Below are 16,773 nucleotides of genomic sequence, written 5' to 3'. Positions count from 1 at the left end.
TTCAGACCTCGAGGTCTGCAATGTGAAGTCGATAATGGGGGTGACGAATATGTCCAGTACTTCGGGGTAGGCAGCGCAAAAGAGCTTGATATATAGGAAGTAGTCTCTCGATGACTTCAACAAAAGTAAGAGATCGTCGACTTTCGTAAGACTGACTCAAAAGCCCAGTGGCCTGATAAATCAAAAAGTTAAACACCAAGGATGTATCGCAACAGTGATGCAATCCAAAAAAGCTGATCATCAACACTTTCAAACCAGGCAACGGCACACCCATATATATATACATACACACACGCACGCGCCTCTATTTCCCCGATAAGCCCCTTCCAACTTTCCAACCCTTCGTACGACCACCAAATCTCTGGCCAAAAAAAAAAGTCTCATCACTCATGACAATCTTCACCCGGAAAACTCTCGGGTCTTGGGTTTCAACGGGGCTCTGGGATAGTTCGACGGGAAGGGTCTGGATAGCGCCCGCATGCTAAGCTGTATTTGGAAACGCGTCATGCTGATGGCTGCAGGGGCCATGCACAGACATTGTAATCCGAGAGATGGCCGAACGAAAGTAACTGTAGTGTTTGATACACCACCCGACCGGTGTACATACTCGAGAAAGAGTCCCAGTCTTTCGGAACATGCATGGGCGGGTAGGATGGAGGATAGGTGGGTCCCCTCCTCTGTTTTGCTACGGATGTAGACGCTTGATACGCGGTTGAAGGATGATGGGTGTGTGTTTCTTATCAGGGAAGGTGAGGCGTTGACGTCACTGTGGAAAATGAGAGAGAGAATAGGCAACGGAAAGAGGGACAAAAGCGTTCTGCGGGTATACTAGGGATAATGAGAACACAAATGGAAGCTTAACGAGAGAGAGAGGTCGGGCATCAAGACAGATATGGGGGTGATAAGGCTGGCGGTAGAGGATAAGCTGACGATGGATCAGTTGAGTACCTCTTTTATCAAATTAAGTGGGTTTCATGGAATACGACGTATTCCAGTATTAGTTATGGGATGCGCGTTAGTTTGCTTGATCGTAGAGCACTGAGTCTAGATTCACTCTCACATGTAACTGAATAGTCTAAGATATATACGGGTAGTCTTTCTTCGCAAAAAATGCCTTTTTAATGTCTATATTGGCAATGATCGCACGCTACTTGACGGGTTGAGATTCCAAGGAAAGAAAAGGTATGCTGGCAGATCTCCACTACTCCCACGCTCAGTCCACCTTGATAGATCTATAGATCTTAAGGGTGAATAGCCAGCTGGCGAAGAAACCGATAGTGCCTGTTAATTTCGTTAGTACGCGGTTTACGAACAAGGGGGTTAGATTACCAACATACCAGTCAGAATGAACACCAGCGAACTCAGCAAAGCCGAGTATCCCAGGTACACGACACCACTTGTCCAACTAGTCCAGCTCACATCCTTGATCCAGTAGAGCAAGCAACTAGCAAACACGTACGCGGCACTCGCACCAGCAGTGAAGAAAGACCTCCATTGCCAGTGATAGTTCTCCGCGCAAAGCAAAAAGTACATCATGAGTACTGTGACCGCCGCCGAGGTAATGATCATAAGCCCAAAGCAGATGAACAGGAAACCGAACATGTAGTAGACCTTTGAGAACCAGATCGAGTTCATGATGAAGTAGAGTTCGACGAAGATGGCGCCAAAGGGAAGTACACCGGCCAAGGCCATGGAAGGAAGAGGTCGCAGGTAGCCTCCCACAGGTGGAATCTGGCGTGGGATCTGGTTTGTGCGAACCGGTGGTTCGATGGCGGCTTGCTTGAATCCGAGCCAGGAACCTGCGACGCTCAACGGGACGGAGATGACGAACCAGATGATGACAACTACGAGCATCGTGGTGAAGGGCACAGCACCAGATGCGCCGCGACCCCAGACAAACAGGTTCATGAGGAAGAAGACGCCAAAGACGATCGCGGGTAGAGCGACGGGGGTATAGAAGAAACACAGTTTCCACGACTCGCCATGGAAGAACTTGTAGGTACGTGCCGCGGCGTAGCCACCGAAGAAACCGAAGAGTGTGTAGAAGATGATGATGACGGTTCCGAGAGCGCCGCGATTGCTAGGAGAGAGGAAGCCGAGAAGCGCGAATACTGTCATTGATGTTAGCAGGGACCTGACATCTGGTATGTTCTGGCGACGTACCTATAGTCAACGCTGTCATGGCAAAGAGCTGAGCTCCGTTGCCAATCAAAACCGACAGAAGCAGCGGGTTCTTCGGTGGCCTGAATACATCGCCGTGTACGAGTTTCCAGCCAGAGTCATCCGCTGTATCATCGCCGTCGCCGCTTTCTCCAAAGTCCTCGAGCGCAAACTGGTCCAGACGGTTGTAGCGCGCGATATCCTTCTTGAGGGTGCGCACGAGGATGGTGCTGACCATTATGACGAGGAAGACGACAATGACGGCCGAATTGATAAGAGAGAACCAGTGGATCTTGGGATCGTATACGTGTAGGTACTTGTCCCATCGGGTTGCAAACGGAGTCGGACTTGGTCGCCAGTAAACGCCGTACGTGAAGACGACCAGGTTATCATCAGCCTCGCCCTCTTTCAGAATAACCGGTGTCTGTCCATTGCACGTCGCCCCGTCGTCGCCCTGCCTCTTCGACTCTGCCACCGAGTATGGGTCTACCAACACACCAACGACACGGAAATTGCCCGGCGATGCTTCGTGGTAGTCGATGACAATGTCGTAGTGGTTGTTGAGCATGGGCTGGTCCTCGTCTACAAGACCCAGCGCAAAGCCTGGCTGATAGAAGGTCTGGTCTGAGCCGGGCTCCCTAAGTGATTGTGCTGCAGGCAGCCCATCAATCAGCCAGTTGAGGTCGTAGCCCTGGTATATCCTGCTGTTTACAAACGCCGCGTCCTTGCCCGGATATGGCGCCTCACAGAGCAGTTTACACGACTCGTTCATGCCCATCTTTAGCTCGAACGGACTCGTCTGTATCCGGTCGCCAAACAGTATGCTTCCCAAGCTCTCGCGAATTTCTTTGGGGCCATCTTTTGGGCGGCAAAAGTGGAAGGGCGGGTGGTAGTAGTCGAAGGAGAAGACGGATCGTAGCTTGGGGTCGTTCTGCGAATCGGCGGGTGTCAGGCGATTGACGTATAACGGAACTGCGTCTCCCGTGTTGTACGAAGTTGGCGCGGTGCCTGGGAAGTAAAAGGCCGACGCTGGTGAGGGTGCAATGGCTAGCAGGGCTGCGAGCGCCGCGCTGCATGTTGATATCGCGGATCGCGGCATTGTGTTAGGTGTGTCTGCCTATATAAACGAGGCGCGTGAAAGTGGCTTTAATACGTGGTGGAGCCCACGGGCCGGCGTCAGCTTGAGATGCTGGGCGGAATGCCGAAACGTAGCGTCGCAGCGCAAACGTCGCCAGAAGTCGACGGCGGAGGAGAAAATGATGGCGTATTATTAGACAGGTAATCTGTCCATAGCGTGCAGCCGGCGATGGTACGACAGCAAGGCGGCACGGTACTAGCAATGTGTTGTTCTCAAGCTACCTGTCCAAAGCTCCCTGAAGGCCGCCTAACAGAGCGTCCCGCAAGGTTGCGTCACGTCAGAACACAGACCCGACATGCCATGCAGACGCTTATTTACAAGTTTGTACCAAAGAAACCCAAAAATAGGCTTTCCTGGGTGAGGCTTACAGTCAGACCAACGTGCAGAATCAAGCAAGTTTGAAATTGTTGTTGCATTCTTGACCGCGGAAACGAAATGCGCACTTTGTATACATCGTTCATGATGTCCGGTACGCCAAGGCGAGGTCATCCACCCTAACAGCAAGGGAATAATGGTATGCCAATCCCACAAATGCGCTGTGATATCGACTATAACGAAACAAGCAGAAAATGACACTGGGTATCGACCCTCTTCCTCACACAAGACCATCGTACAGAGACAAGGCGGAAACGATAGTCTCGTCGCGCTTCGAGCCCTCCTTGAACTCAGCCATGTCTAAGCTGCCGTTCTCGTCCTTGTCCATCATGCGGAAGATCTTCTTAACGCGCTTCTCGGGGGTGTCTTCGTCTTCCGGGAGCTTAACCATGGAGCCGACCTGCACATGTCAGTAATGATGGCGCATCCTAGGGCGTGACTACGTACCATTTTGTAAATGGCTTCTACGATTGCCAGCATCTCCTCGTAGCTGATCTTGCCGTCTCCGTCAATGTCGTACAGCTGGAACGCCCAGTCTAGCTTGTCCTCCATCTTGCCGCGGCTCGTGACGCTCAACGCGCAGATGAACTCCTTGAAGTCGATTGTGCCGGACTTGTCTGCATCGAAGACATTGAAAACGTAATCTGCAAATGACGACGGATCCCCGAACGGAAAGAACTGCTTATAGATCTTTTGGAACTCCTCCTTGGTGAGCATGCCCGAGGGACAGTCCTTCAGGAAGCCTGTATGTACTCAGTCACAGTCCGACCCAGTTGCCCCACTGCGTGCGCACCTTTGTACCATTGCTGTAGCTCTTTCTTGTCGAAGTGTGTCGCTTTCTGGAGGTCGGCCAGCTCTTGCTGTGATAGTTTACTCTGGCTATAGCGATGTACAATCAGCTGTTGGTCCTGCAATTCCAAACACTTGATTCCGCAGCGCGACCCAAATTCGTCTTCCAACTCGCGTATAGCATTTGCCAAGGCGATTTCCCGCATATCCTTGTAGTGCGCATAGCCGGACTCGTCATGACGGGGTACGTCGCTGTGATGGCGGCGCGCGAACCGCAGAGGCGGGTGGTCGTGCTCCAGCAGCGGAATGCCGTGCGCCTGTGACGGGATGGGAGGCAAGAGTGGTGTATGCGCGGGCTTCTTGTGGTCGTGGATGTGGAGCTCTTGGAACATGCTTGTGCTGTGGGCGATCGAGTGGGCGGGCGGGCGGGGAATATCTGCGCCTGAGTGAAGGGTCCATAGCGAGGTCCGGTCCAACGTGTGGCCTTCACTCGACGACGCGCGTGTCCGAGGTGAAGGGCAGGAATCTCCAAACGTCGGGATGGTAGGCGCGATGGCCCCGCATTACAAAGCAGCAAGGAAAGAGAACTTACGATTTACCCATGGCTGCTAGATGTGCGGAATATCGTGCGTCGAGGCTTTCGGGGTGCACCGGATTATGTAGGAAGGAAAGGCAGGCAGTCGGGGGAACTGGTAGGCGTTGGAAGGCGGAGCAGCAATCAGAGTGGTAGCTGGGTGCAAGTGGCGGGCCAATCGACGGCGGGGTGCTCTTCTGGGAGACGGAGGCGCAGCACGCTGGGAGAACCGTGGAAGGCGGATATGGAGGGCGATAGGAGCGAGACTAGGACTATGGTGTAGACAGGCAGAGGCAGGGGAGCGGAGGATATATGCTGCAGGCTGGTCGTCGTGACAGCTCGGCTTCCAGCCCGTCGACGCAAATAGCGGCCACGCCGAGAGGGCCCTGGCAGCCCTGGCCGCTTCGTCATGTCCCGCTTTCGCATGCGTCGAAGGCGGGCAACCCCGCGAGTCTAGCAAAAGCGCCCGTGGATGATTCGCGCTTGAAGGCCCGGTTTCACGACTGTAATGTGAATACCGCGCTGCACTCGCTGGCCATTCAGCTCCGCCCGACTGGCGCGCAACCTGCATACGACCCCATCGCCCACCGCGCATGCCTCTTCACATCACGTGTATGCGCGTGCTCCACCCGATCCACGTTCGCTGACCCTGCGCTGTTCCATTGTCGACTGCACGGCTCGTCCCACCACGCAACCATGGAAGACGTCCTGAATGAGCAATTTGAACGCGTCGAAAAGGCCTTGACGACCTTGGTCGACTCAATCGCTGCCTACAACCCGGCCACGCAAGCCGCCGTCGATCTGCTAGCTGCTGACGACGAGCTCAGTCAAGGCCTGGACCAACGTACGCGAACACCCACGTCTGCTGACATTGACGACTGACGCACTGCAGTCGCCAAACACCAGGCAAATCACATCCGCATCCAAAACCTCCGCGCAGAAGCCGATGCGCTCGAAGACCAGCTCAAGACATCGGTCAAGAAGCTTGCAGAACTGCGCCATGAGCTCTTTGACACAACCGTGACCACGTTCCCCGAAGACTCGCGCGCCGTTCCATTCGACGAACTCCTACAATACGCGACCAACATTTCCCGACACACCGTCCCGCCAACATACCGTGAACCCGTACCTGCCGCAGACAAGGAGAAGGAGGACGATGAGGTCGGCTCAAGCGGCATTCCTACTAATGGCCTCAATACACCTGCTCTCGCACCAGAGACAGTAGCACCAGCAAGCGAAGTTGCGCAAGGGCAGAAGGAAGGCGAAGATGCTGCTGGCCCTGCGCTCGAAATCACTCCAGAGGAAGAAGAATGGTTGAAGAAGCTCAAGGCTAGCAACCTGCCATGGTACCCGTGGCCCAGCAACGAAAAGATCCGCGCGGGCGCTCTCTTCAGCCTCCAATACTGGCGAGAGGTATGTTTGGCACGTCCGAGATTCATACAAGACACACACTGACTCCTATCTCCTTGTGTAGAAGGGCAAAAACCTGGACGAGTTCAATATACCTGCACATTTGGACGCGGCTAGGGAGAAGGCGTTGCAAGAGCAGGGACAGAGCGAGGCGGCTGCACAAGACGCGTCTGCACAAGATGTGGCTGCACAGTCTCCGAGCAGACCAGCTCAAGATCAGGCTCCACCTCCAACGACATACCGTCCAAAGCCAATCGGAGTCTTTGAAGGCTTGGATGAGGATGATGACTGATCATTTTCAAGGGATGGACTTGATATGTACACCTCGAACATACGTAGATCCACGCCAACCCAGGAAAAAACTGAACAGCCTAGAGCCTACGTTGACGTTGGGTCACCTTCTTTGCGAGGTTTTAGCTTAATGTAGCCTGCAGACCTGTTCAGTTTTTTGCCTAGGTTGGCGTGGAGCAGTTCAACTCAATACCAAGGATGTCACTTTCAACGGTGATGGCTATGATATCTTCTCTGTTGTGTGATACTGTGCAGCGCATGATGACATGACTAGAATTTCGTATTGATTTCTAGGTGACTCAAGTAGAATCATTCGCAGCATAGAACTGATGCAGACTCCGCTAAATGCAATGTTGAATTTCCCATGAGCATGCAGATGGAGCTCGCATGCTTCCGACGTCATGCAGTTCAAGTGGATTTCGCGTTGGCTGGACCCTGTCCAACTAGTCCATCTTCGGTTAGCATCCAAATTTTCCTAGAGCCGTGCTCGACTTTTCGCGGAAGTCGCGTTGCGACAACATCCAATACACTATCCAGGAAATCAGTAAAACATGGGCAGCAAGTTACCCAAGAGGGAGCGCGAGGTCGATCAAAGCGAGAAAGTTGACGAAGCTCCGGCGAAGCGGCGCAGAGAAAGTAATTCGGACAAGGTGAAGCTATCCAAGCTTTACGCAGACCTGGCAGCCGAAGAAGACGACGTCCGTCTTGAAGCCGCCAAACAAATCATCGTCAAATTCTCGCCCGAAAACAAGCCAGAGCCCAAAGATGTGGAGGACGCGTTAGTACGCCTGATCAAAGGTCTTTGCAGTCAGCGCAAAGCAGCCAGGGTCGGATTCTCGCTCACGCTCACCGAATTATTGCGACAACTATTTGCAGTAAAGCAGGATGCTATCGAGGGTTCGCAGCTTGATGTGGCGGCTGTCATCAAGATGGTAGAGGAGAAGACCAAAGCCAAGGGCAACGTGCCAGGAAAGGTAGGAACATGGACGCGCTGGATGTCGCAATGCTAACAAGTACAGGAAAAACGGGATCATACCATCGGAAAGCTTTTTGGTTTCAAGGCCATCATGCAATCATCGATACTTATCGAACCAGAACTTTCGCTGGATGCCTGGAACAAGCTCTTGGACAATGTTTATCGAATGGCACGCGACATTCCCTGGCTCCGGGAAGAATGCGGCATGGTCCTCGTCGAAGCAGTGAGGAGCTTGAAAGGCCAATCACAGTACCAAAAATGTGTCGAGGAGGTACTCGAACGTCTCAACACGTTCAAGCTCGTCTCTACGCCTGAAGGCGTAGCTGTGTGGCTTACCATCCAAGCAAGTTATCCAGCGGCATTGCCTGAAAACGTTTGGCACGAAAAAGATCCTCTGGCCAAGAAGGAACGCTCGCGACTTGCTAAGATTCTGAAGGAGGACTTTAACAAGAACGAATCGGAAGATGGCGAAGAAAAAACCATTAAGACCGGAACCACGAGCTCGAACCCGTCTTTCGCCTGGGACTTGGTCTTTGCCGAGATCTTGCGAAGAGATCAACACAGTAAGAGTAGTTCCAAGGACAAGACAGAATTCCCGCAGTTCTGGATCGATACTGTAGACAGCAGTCTGTTCTCTTCCTCGGCATCCCATGAACGTAAAGCCTGGGGATTCAAGCTGTTGAGCAGCATGATCACACGTGTGCCGGAATGGGCTGTCTCTGCCTTATTCAGCCCCAATCTGATGCGCACCCTGATCAACCAAAGCAAGAAAGAAGACCGATTTCTTCATTCCGCTGCGTTGGCTGCGTTGAGTGCCGTTCAGCTTAGGGTGGAGCGAGAAGATGGAACAGCACTTCCCATCTTCGTCGCATTGACCTCAAAGCACGGTAGCGTCGAGTTTGATCGGATCACCAGGACGAAAACGCTGGAGCAGATTCTCGCGTCTGCAGATGATAAGAGTTTGATGAAGATCATACGCCATCTCAAGTCGATGATCCTGCGTCCTGAAAGCGAGGAACAGACTGTTGCAGACAGCCGTCGCCAGGCCATCGCAGACCTGCTTCTGAACACGATCAGGCAGTACAAGCGATACGAGAAGTTCAACGAGAAGACCTTCAAGAAGGACATCGCTCACCTACGGGAAGGTGGCGCTGCAGAAGACCGAAAGTCCAACTGGCTGCGGGAGATCTTGGAGACACTGGTGGAGTGCGCCTATTTCGTTCCCTCAAAGAAGGCGGATACGAAGAAAATGCCTCTTCCTCCAATCAGTGATCGTAGCCGTACAACGTTTCAAGAGCGATTATCATCCTGTTTGACGAAGCTATTGGACGTAAAGTTGGGTGCTCGGTCAGATGTTGCCTTCATGGTGTTGGACATGATAAGAGCCAGGAATGGCAAGTCTGCAAAACTGGATCTTGCTTTCAAAGCGGATGAATCGGTCTTGGATACTATGGAAAAGGCGCTTAGCACCATTGATGCCATCTCTGCAACAGTACGTATACCTCCTGTTATTTTTCTTCGATTGACTAACGCAGTGTCACCAGGGATCAATAGCTGGCAATGAGATGGCAGCACAGGGCTTCCTGCTTCTATACTCTCTAACCCTCTTGCAAGCCTACAACGGCGAGGGCGATGCCGTCATGATGCTCGATGACCTCGATGCTTCCTACAAAGCCTTCGAGGCATCACGAAAGGCGTCATCGAAGAAGAAGAGCAAAGCTTCAACGTCCGATGGCCAGAATGCTTTCGTCGAGATCGTACTCTCTTTCTCAGGAAACGAACGAACGTTGTTCCGACGAATCGGAGAAGAAGCTTTCTCTATATTCGCATCCGAGATCAGTGCCGAGGGGTTGCGCTCATTGACTGAGATCCTGGATACCGAAGAGAACCTTGAAGGACAGAAAGAATTGTTCAATCAGGGCGATGAAGACGCGGAGGAGGAAGGCTCAAGCGATGACGATGAAGACGACTCGGACGTTGAGATGGTTGATGGAGAAGAGCCGGACAGCGACGATGCCTCCGAGTCAGGCTCTGATGATGACGATAGCGACGCAAGCGAGGAGGAAGACGCAGAGCTAACTCAGTTCGACAACATGCTCGCGATGACCCTCCAGACCTCGAAGCCGACCATCGACGGAGAGGCGGCAGAAGAGACATCTGACGAGTCAGACATGGATGACGACCAGATGATGGCGCTTGATCCACATCTCAGCAAGATCTTCAAGGAGCGCAGCAAGACAACCAGCAAGAAGAAGGAGCGAACGGACGCAAAGCAGAATGTCGTACAGTTCAAGTCAAGAGTCCTGGATCTACTTGCTGTGTATATGGAGAAGCAATACTCCAACGCCCTCACTCTGGATATCCTCCTCCCAGTACTCCGTCGCACCCGAGCAAACGCAAACAAGCAGACGGCAGACAAAGCGGCCAAGATGCTAAAGTCGTTCTTCGACACCCGCACGAAGCGCAAAGCACCTCTCCCGAAGCCAGAGAATGTCGAGGATGTATGGGAGCTGCTGAAGGGTATTCACGAGGAGGCGAAGCTAGGTAACGGCTCAAAAGTCCATGCAGATGCATGTGGTTCCGCCAGTCTCCATGTCGTCAAGGTCCTTGTTGGTCTCGACAAAGGAAACTATGCTGGTGTGGTGGACGTTTATGCTGAGACGCAGAAGCAGTGGTTTGCGGACAAGAAGTCTCCGCTACAGCCTGTGCTGTTTACTCAGTTCCAGAACTGGTCTGTCAACGCACGGCAGCAGTGGAAATAGGTGATGATGTATAAGTACAAGCGCGTAGTTCTAATAGCATGTCTTGTGTAAGCCTCGATCTATGAAACTGTTGAGACTCTTTCAAGTCTGGCATCCTCTCCATGAAACCAAGCCAAAGGAATGTTGATGCAATTTTCCGACTTGTTTAAACTCAGACGTGACTTCTGAGCCAGAGTGGAGCTGTCGCGTGGTGACTACCTTTCTTTCGGTAATGGTGGCAGGTATCCACTTTTGTTTGCCCCGCCGCGGGGAGGAGCTCTAGAAGCCTAGCCTATGTCATAACAACCGAATTTACGTGCAAACCGTCGCGACTTTCTACACCGTACCTCGCCCACATCAACTTTGACCAAACATGGCCTGTACGCACGTAAACGCGCCCGGTAAGTACCAAATCTTTCCCCCGACTCCATTCTCATACAGCAAAAGAAATGAAGGGTGGCAAACATGCTTCAGACGCCTTCATTTGCTCTATGGCTACATCCTCACCCTAGACAGTACTAACACGTCCCAGAGCTTCACCCACCAGGGCCAACGCAGTCTGTGTACCGGGAGGACTGCACCCAGTGCTTCGACTCGATCGACGACCCCACCGGCCTCGACGTGTGCCTCTACTGCTTCAATGGTGGGTGTACGAGCGATCGCAACCACTCTCTCCTCCACGTGTCGTCCACGAACCACCCCCTCGTCCTCAATATCAAGCGCACGCGAAAGAGGGTCAAGCGCGATGAGCCTCCTCAGAAGATGACCAAGCTTGCTGTTGCAGCTGAGACCGAAGCAGACCGCTACGATACTACGACACAAGTCAAGTGCTACGAGTGCGGGGTTGACGACGTAGACAAGAGCTCGGGGAAGCTGCCCAACATTGTGGACGCAGTTCTCAAGGCGAACACGTTCGCGAAGCAGCAGGAGGTCAAGGCGTGGGAACAGGAGTTGACTGCTTGCGAACATACTCTCTGTCTGGAACAACAAGCGGCGCGACAGATCGAATCGCAGAACCTGGGTCACTGCTCAGAGTGTGAGCTTAACGAAAACCTCTGGCTGTGCTTGACCTGCGGCAATCTGGGTTGTGGTCGTCAGCAGTTCGGTGGCGTTGGTGGCAACTCACACGGTGTAGGGCACACCAAGTCGACTGGCCATCCTGTCGCGGTCAAGCTCGGATCTCTCACTGCGGATGGCACGGCTGATATCTACTGCTACGCCTGTGACGAAGAGCGCATCGATCCAGAACTACCGGACCACCTAGCACACTGGGGCATCAACATTAAGGACAGGGTGAAGACTGAGAAGAGTCTTACGGAGATGCAGGTCGAGCAGAACTTGCGCTGGGACTTTGCTATGGTCACCGAGGATGGCAAGGAACTGCAGCCATTGTTCGGAGCAGACTTCACGGGCCTAAAGAACCTTGGCAACAGCTGCTATCTGAACAGCACCCTGCAGGCCCTGTTCTCCATTCCAGAGTTCAAAGATCGTTACTACCTTCCCAACGAAGCTCCGCCAGAGGCGCCACTCCCTGCCGAGGATTTGGAAACCCAAATGCGCAAAATCGCAGACGGCATGATTTCAGGTCGATACTCAAAGCCAGATAGCGACGTCATCACCAACGAGCACAATCCGGAGGTTCCACACCAACGCGGCCTTGCGCCTGCCATGCTGAAGCATCTGATCGGACGAGGCCACGCCGAGTTCTCAACCATGCGACAACAGGACGCGTTCGAATTGCTTCTGCACGTACTCCAACTTGTTTCACGCAGCAAGCACGTTGAGCCCCATAAGGATCCGGTCGGTGCTTTCCGCTTTGCGATGGAACAGCGGTTACAATGTGTCAGTTGCAAGCGCGTTCGATACAAGACAGACGAGCAAGAGAATATTTCCATCCCAGTTCCCATCCGGCGGATACCAAAAGACTCGCAGATGGACGTCACCAACAACGACGGCAAGAAGGAAGAAAAGGAAGAGTTCGAGCCAGTCACGCTGAAGGAGTGTCTTGACATCTTCACAGCCGAAGAACTAGTTGAGCTTACTTGCGGTGCATGTGGCAGCAAGGATGGCTTTACGAAGAGGAGCATGTTCAAGACCTTCCCCTCAGTGTTGGCCGTAAACGCAAGGCGCTTTGAACTGGTCAACTGGGTGCCTACCAAGCAGGATGTTCCTGTCATTGTCAACGATGAACCTTTCTCCTTCGATGCCTACAAGTCAAACGGTTTGGTAGAAGGTGAGGAGCTTCTCCCGGAGGATGTAGACACAGGAGCGTCCGGCGGTTCGAAGTGGTCACCTAACGAGGCGGCACTTTCAATGCTTGAGGCTATGGGATTCCCTCGGGTTCGATGTGAAAAGGCTCTACATGCTACTGGTAACGAAGATGCCGAAGCAGCGATGAACTGGCTGATTGGACATATGGAGGATCCAGATATCGACGACCCCGTCGACTTCAACGCTGGGTCTGGTGGAGGCGCAGCCGCTGCATCTGTTCTCGACCCTGAAAAAATCGAGAACCTAGGAGCTATGGGCTTCAACGCTCCACAGGCACGCCAGGCTCTGAAGGAGACGGGTGGTGACATGGAGCGCGCTGTCGACTGGTTGTTTAGCCACCCCGATGCACCGGGCGATTTCGACGAAGGCGGTAGCTCTGAGGCACCTGCGGAGCCGACAGAGAAGAAGTTGGCTGGTAGTGAGACGCTGCCTGCAAACTTCCAGCTCCAGTCGATAGTATGCCACAAGGGTAGTTCGATACACGCCGGGTAAGTTTTCCGCATTTGGACCCTTGTGGAAGGAGATTCGCTAACACGCCATAGACACTACGTTGCGTTTGTGCGCAAGCAGTTGCCAAGCGAGCAGGCTGCGTCATGGGTTCTCTTCAATGACGAGAAGGTGGCCAAGGCGGCGGACATTGAAGAGATGAAGAAGTTTGCCTACGTGTATTTCTTCCGACGTTTGTAAGACAACGGGTCTAGGTCCCTCACCACGGACTAGCATAGCGAAAGCGGAGTTGTGTCGGGTTAGCATTAGCATTGATGAAACGGCGAAACGAGAGCGGTATGGGAGCATTGCGGCGCAAGCTGCTAGATAGCATCAGCATGGCTGTAGGCGATATGAATGGAGCTGAAGTTCCATCTGATAGCAGGACGAACGGAGATAGCACTCGTTCGCCGGTGATCTGGAGCGGTTCTCCGAGATGATTCCATGATAAGTGTGGGGTATGTGTGCGCACGGACATTACGTCGCCGGCGGCCGGGCGTGGCTTTTCATCATTACTTCAATTGTCCGTCGCCATCCACCTCCGCTACACCTACACCAACATCCAACCGCTACCCGAACTATTGCCAAAACCCACCAAAGATACTACCAAACCTCAAAACACCACACACACCGATCCCCACCATGTTCAGGAGAGTCGCTGCAGCAGTGCCCGCTCAGGCAGGAAGAGTGCTCGCAACCGCCGCCAGGCCCAGCATCGTTTCGCCCATTCGCACAGCAGCACCCGCAGTCTCAGCAGTTGGTCGGCGGCAGTACCACGAGAAAGATAAGTCGCTCTTTCCTCTCGTTCGGAAAATCGATGTGGTGGCGACATGGGAGTCCGATCGGAATCACCTCGTCATCGCACCACCATCTCCGACTAACTATATGTGAGAACGCTCAGCTAACATTCGCAGCACTGCTCGACCACTACAACAAGCCCCGCAATGTCGGCTCCATGTCCAAGACGGACAACGACGTCGGTACTGGACTAGTCGGCGCACCCGCCTGTGGCGACGTCATGAAGCTCCAGATCCGTGTCGACCCCAACAGCAACACCATTAGCGATGTCAAGTTCAAGACCTTCGGCTGCGGCAGCGCGATTGCGAGTTCGAGTTACCTGACCGAATTGGTCCGGGGCATGACACTGGAGGATGCGTCGAGGATCAAGAACACAGAGATTGCAAAGGAGCTTTGCCTACCACCTGTAAAGCGTGAGTATCCCACAATACGAAAAGCGAGAACCATGACCAGATTACTAACTGCTTGCAGTGCATTGCTCCATGCTTGCTGAAGACGCCATCAAATCCGCCATCTCCAACTACTACACCAAGAACCCCAACGCACGGCAAACAGACCTTGGCGGCAAGTCGGCGCCGCTGCCAAAGGTGGAGATTGAGACTGTTTCCTCAGCGACGGCTTAGGAAGGACGATGACGATGATGATGTAAATTGATACCAAGGGGACGAGAAGGAAGGTTGGAAAGGGAAGTTTCCTGATGTTACCTGCATTCAGTCTTTCGCTACTCAATGTACCGGGTATGACTTGGGCGTTTGAGCGTTACGGCGGCTGGCTTCCTGTATAGTAGGTTGAGAGTACATATGTTTTATCGCAATGAACAAAATTCTTAATGCGAAGCCATGGGGTTGGATTGTGATGTGATGTGTAACGAACGAACAGCGGAGGCAACTGCTGGGGAGGGTGGACTTAGGCCTATCTAAATTGTAGTACGCAACAGCGGAAGTCGGCTATGTGATTGTCTTATGAGCTGAGTGTCACGCCATGCAGGTGCTCTACATCTGATTATCCTCTGCATCAGATGATGCATGTATCAACGCGTTATGCAGCCTTGTAGCGTCTTTGTAGATCAGAATCGCATGAATCCAGTCTCACGTAGATCATGCTCTAATTATGCGAACGATGTTTAGTCGCCCTCATGAAGTTTAGGTAAAAGTGAAAGGGCTTATGACGCTTTGGACCCTGCCGTGGTTCACGCCTCGGCCCAGGTCGTCCTCCGAAACTCTACCTCTCCAACCCACGCTTCACTCCCGACTCTCCCGTAACTGCCCAGCATGTCGACGGCCCAAGAAGAAGAGGCAGTCCCCGCTATACGATTTAAGCGCCGCAAGATCGCGCACCCGAAGCGCGTCTATACCGAAGACGATGCGCCTACAGTCTCCGCCTCAGATGCGCCCGTTGCTGCGATTTCCAACGACGCGCCTGTCTCGCCGACCGAAGGCAACGATGAAGAAGAGTCGGTGCCGAACCTGAAAGAGATATTGCGCAACAGAAAGCGGCCCCGCGACCGACTGAAGGAAACTACGCGCAAAGCAGAGCCGCCGCGGACAGAGGTGGTGCAAGTAGAAGCACCCCGGCCAGACCAGTATACCAGCCGCTTCGTCGCGCAGACAGGACAGGTGGTAGATCGCGATGACAAGCAGATGTGAGTGGGCTCTTCGCCAGATCACAACAGGCTCGAATGAGGGCACCGTCAAGCATGGAGGCTAATGTGCCAGGTCGGAATACGTAGAAGCCCGCATGGCTGAAAAGAACTATCGCCAGTACGGCTGGCCCATGCCAAACCACCTCCAGGCTTCTGTAGCCGCCATCGCACCAGATCTGCGACATACCTTCGCCACCAGTTTATCGACACAGGGCGCGACCAGTAGCACCGAGAGTCCTGCGGATAACGAACATAGCAACCGGTTGGCGGCAGGCCAGGGCAAGCTTCAGGAAGTAGACCTGGGTCCTGATGCTGCGGCGCGCACCGAACAAGCCTGGAAACGATGGGACAAGGGCGAGCCAGAACCACCAGCAAGCAAAGCGCGACGAGACAAGTATGGCTACGCGTGGCGCAAGCCCAAAGCCAACGGCAAGACGGAAGAAGACAAGCGACGCGATCAGATGGTCGAAGCTGTACTGAAAGAAGCCAAACGTACGTTCCCATCCCCATTTCCCTCCCCCTTCTCACACGACATCTATACTAACATCTCCAGTCGACTTCTTCGACTCGACAACCCCCGCAAACCCCCACGCCAATACTTCCACCAACACCGACGACGCCCTCGTCGAGCAGTTCCGCAACGAATACTTCGAATCCATGGAAGCGAAACAACAAGCGAGGAAACCACCTGCTCCCCCCGTCAAGGGTGCGCCGCCACCTATTACGGGACCCAAGCTTGGTGGCAGCAAGAGTGCCAGAGCCAAGATGCACAAGTTACAGCAGGAGGAGGCTGCGAGGAAGAAGAGGTAATGTTTGCTGTACATGGATTTTTTGTGTTGTTGTTGCGGTTTGCCCGCTGCGAGCGGTTCATGGGTTGCCATTTCATGGGGTTTGATGCACGGTCTTGTTGGTTGGTTGTTTTGGATCTTGGATTCTTCGTCTTGTTTGATCCTCACATTGAAAGAGGGATTGAGATGTTAACACCATTTTTGTTTAGTGGCGCAAGGACGAACGCTGGACGAGTGCTTGAACGATCAGAGTGGATGGATACGCAGGTCAAGAAGACGACTTGGTATAGCGGTTAGTGAGATCGGTATCTGAGGTTATGGGTTCTTCCGGTAC

At 53.3% G+C, this 16,773-nt stretch overlaps 6 protein-coding genes across 6 annotated transcripts; 4 read left to right on the top strand and 2 right to left on the bottom strand.

Annotated features, from left to right (window-relative positions):
- Nucleotides 1-1,213: 1,213 nt before the first annotated feature.
- Nucleotides 1,214-3,259, bottom strand: J4E92_010831 (uncharacterized protein; the record flags this gene model as incomplete). Its single annotated transcript, XM_051502166.1, has 3 exons — nucleotides 1,214-1,281; nucleotides 1,338-2,111; nucleotides 2,164-3,259. 3 exons carry the CDS (start codon nucleotides 3,257-3,259, stop codon nucleotides 1,214-1,216), a joined length of 1,938 nt encoding a protein of 645 aa, XP_051347606.1.
- Nucleotides 3,260-3,893: 634 nt separating this feature from the next.
- On the bottom strand, nucleotides 3,894-4,854 carry NCS1 (Neuronal calcium sensor 1; the record flags this gene model as incomplete). Its single annotated transcript, XM_051502165.1, has 3 exons — nucleotides 3,894-4,073; nucleotides 4,121-4,416; nucleotides 4,467-4,854. 3 exons carry the CDS (start codon nucleotides 4,852-4,854, stop codon nucleotides 3,894-3,896), a joined length of 864 nt encoding a protein of 287 aa, XP_051347605.1.
- An 878-nt stretch (nucleotides 4,855-5,732) lies between these two features.
- J4E92_010829 (uncharacterized protein) lies at nucleotides 5,733-6,738 on the top strand (the record flags this gene model as incomplete). Its single annotated transcript, XM_051502164.1, has 3 exons — nucleotides 5,733-5,880; nucleotides 5,929-6,449; nucleotides 6,511-6,738. 3 exons carry the CDS (start codon nucleotides 5,733-5,735, stop codon nucleotides 6,736-6,738), a joined length of 897 nt encoding a protein of 298 aa, XP_051347604.1.
- Nucleotides 6,739-7,288: 550 nt separating this feature from the next.
- J4E92_010828 (uncharacterized protein) lies at nucleotides 7,289-10,475 on the top strand (the record flags this gene model as incomplete). The annotated part of the gene is made up of 3 exons (XM_051502163.1): nucleotides 7,289-7,711; nucleotides 7,757-9,205; nucleotides 9,258-10,475. The coding sequence occupies 3 exons, from the start codon at nucleotides 7,289-7,291 to the stop codon at nucleotides 10,473-10,475; spliced, it is 3,090 nt and encodes a 1,029-aa protein (XP_051347603.1).
- Nucleotides 10,476-10,827: 352 nt separating this feature from the next.
- Nucleotides 10,828-14,632, top strand: J4E92_010827 (uncharacterized protein; the record flags this gene model as incomplete). The annotated part of the gene is made up of 5 exons (XM_051502162.1): nucleotides 10,828-10,855; nucleotides 10,987-13,213; nucleotides 13,268-13,404; nucleotides 14,126-14,422; nucleotides 14,481-14,632. The coding sequence occupies 5 exons, from the start codon at nucleotides 10,828-10,830 to the stop codon at nucleotides 14,630-14,632; spliced, it is 2,841 nt and encodes a 946-aa protein (XP_051347602.1).
- A 648-nt stretch (nucleotides 14,633-15,280) lies between these two features.
- Nucleotides 15,281-16,461, top strand: J4E92_010826 (uncharacterized protein; the record flags this gene model as incomplete). Its single annotated transcript, XM_051502161.1, has 3 exons — nucleotides 15,281-15,651; nucleotides 15,725-16,143; nucleotides 16,205-16,461. The coding sequence occupies 3 exons, from the start codon at nucleotides 15,281-15,283 to the stop codon at nucleotides 16,459-16,461; spliced, it is 1,047 nt and encodes a 348-aa protein (XP_051347601.1).
- Nucleotides 16,462-16,773: the final 312 nt, after the last annotated feature.

The sequence above is a fragment of the Alternaria infectoria genome, assembly GCF_024043175.1.
Source record: "Alternaria infectoria strain BMP 0036 chromosome Unknown scaffold_44, whole genome shotgun sequence".
Taxonomy (NCBI): Eukaryota; Fungi; Ascomycota; class Dothideomycetes; order Pleosporales; family Pleosporaceae; genus Alternaria; species Alternaria infectoria.
The sequence above is the reverse complement of the archived record's forward strand: the minus strand, read 5'-3'. Positions and strand labels throughout refer to the sequence as shown.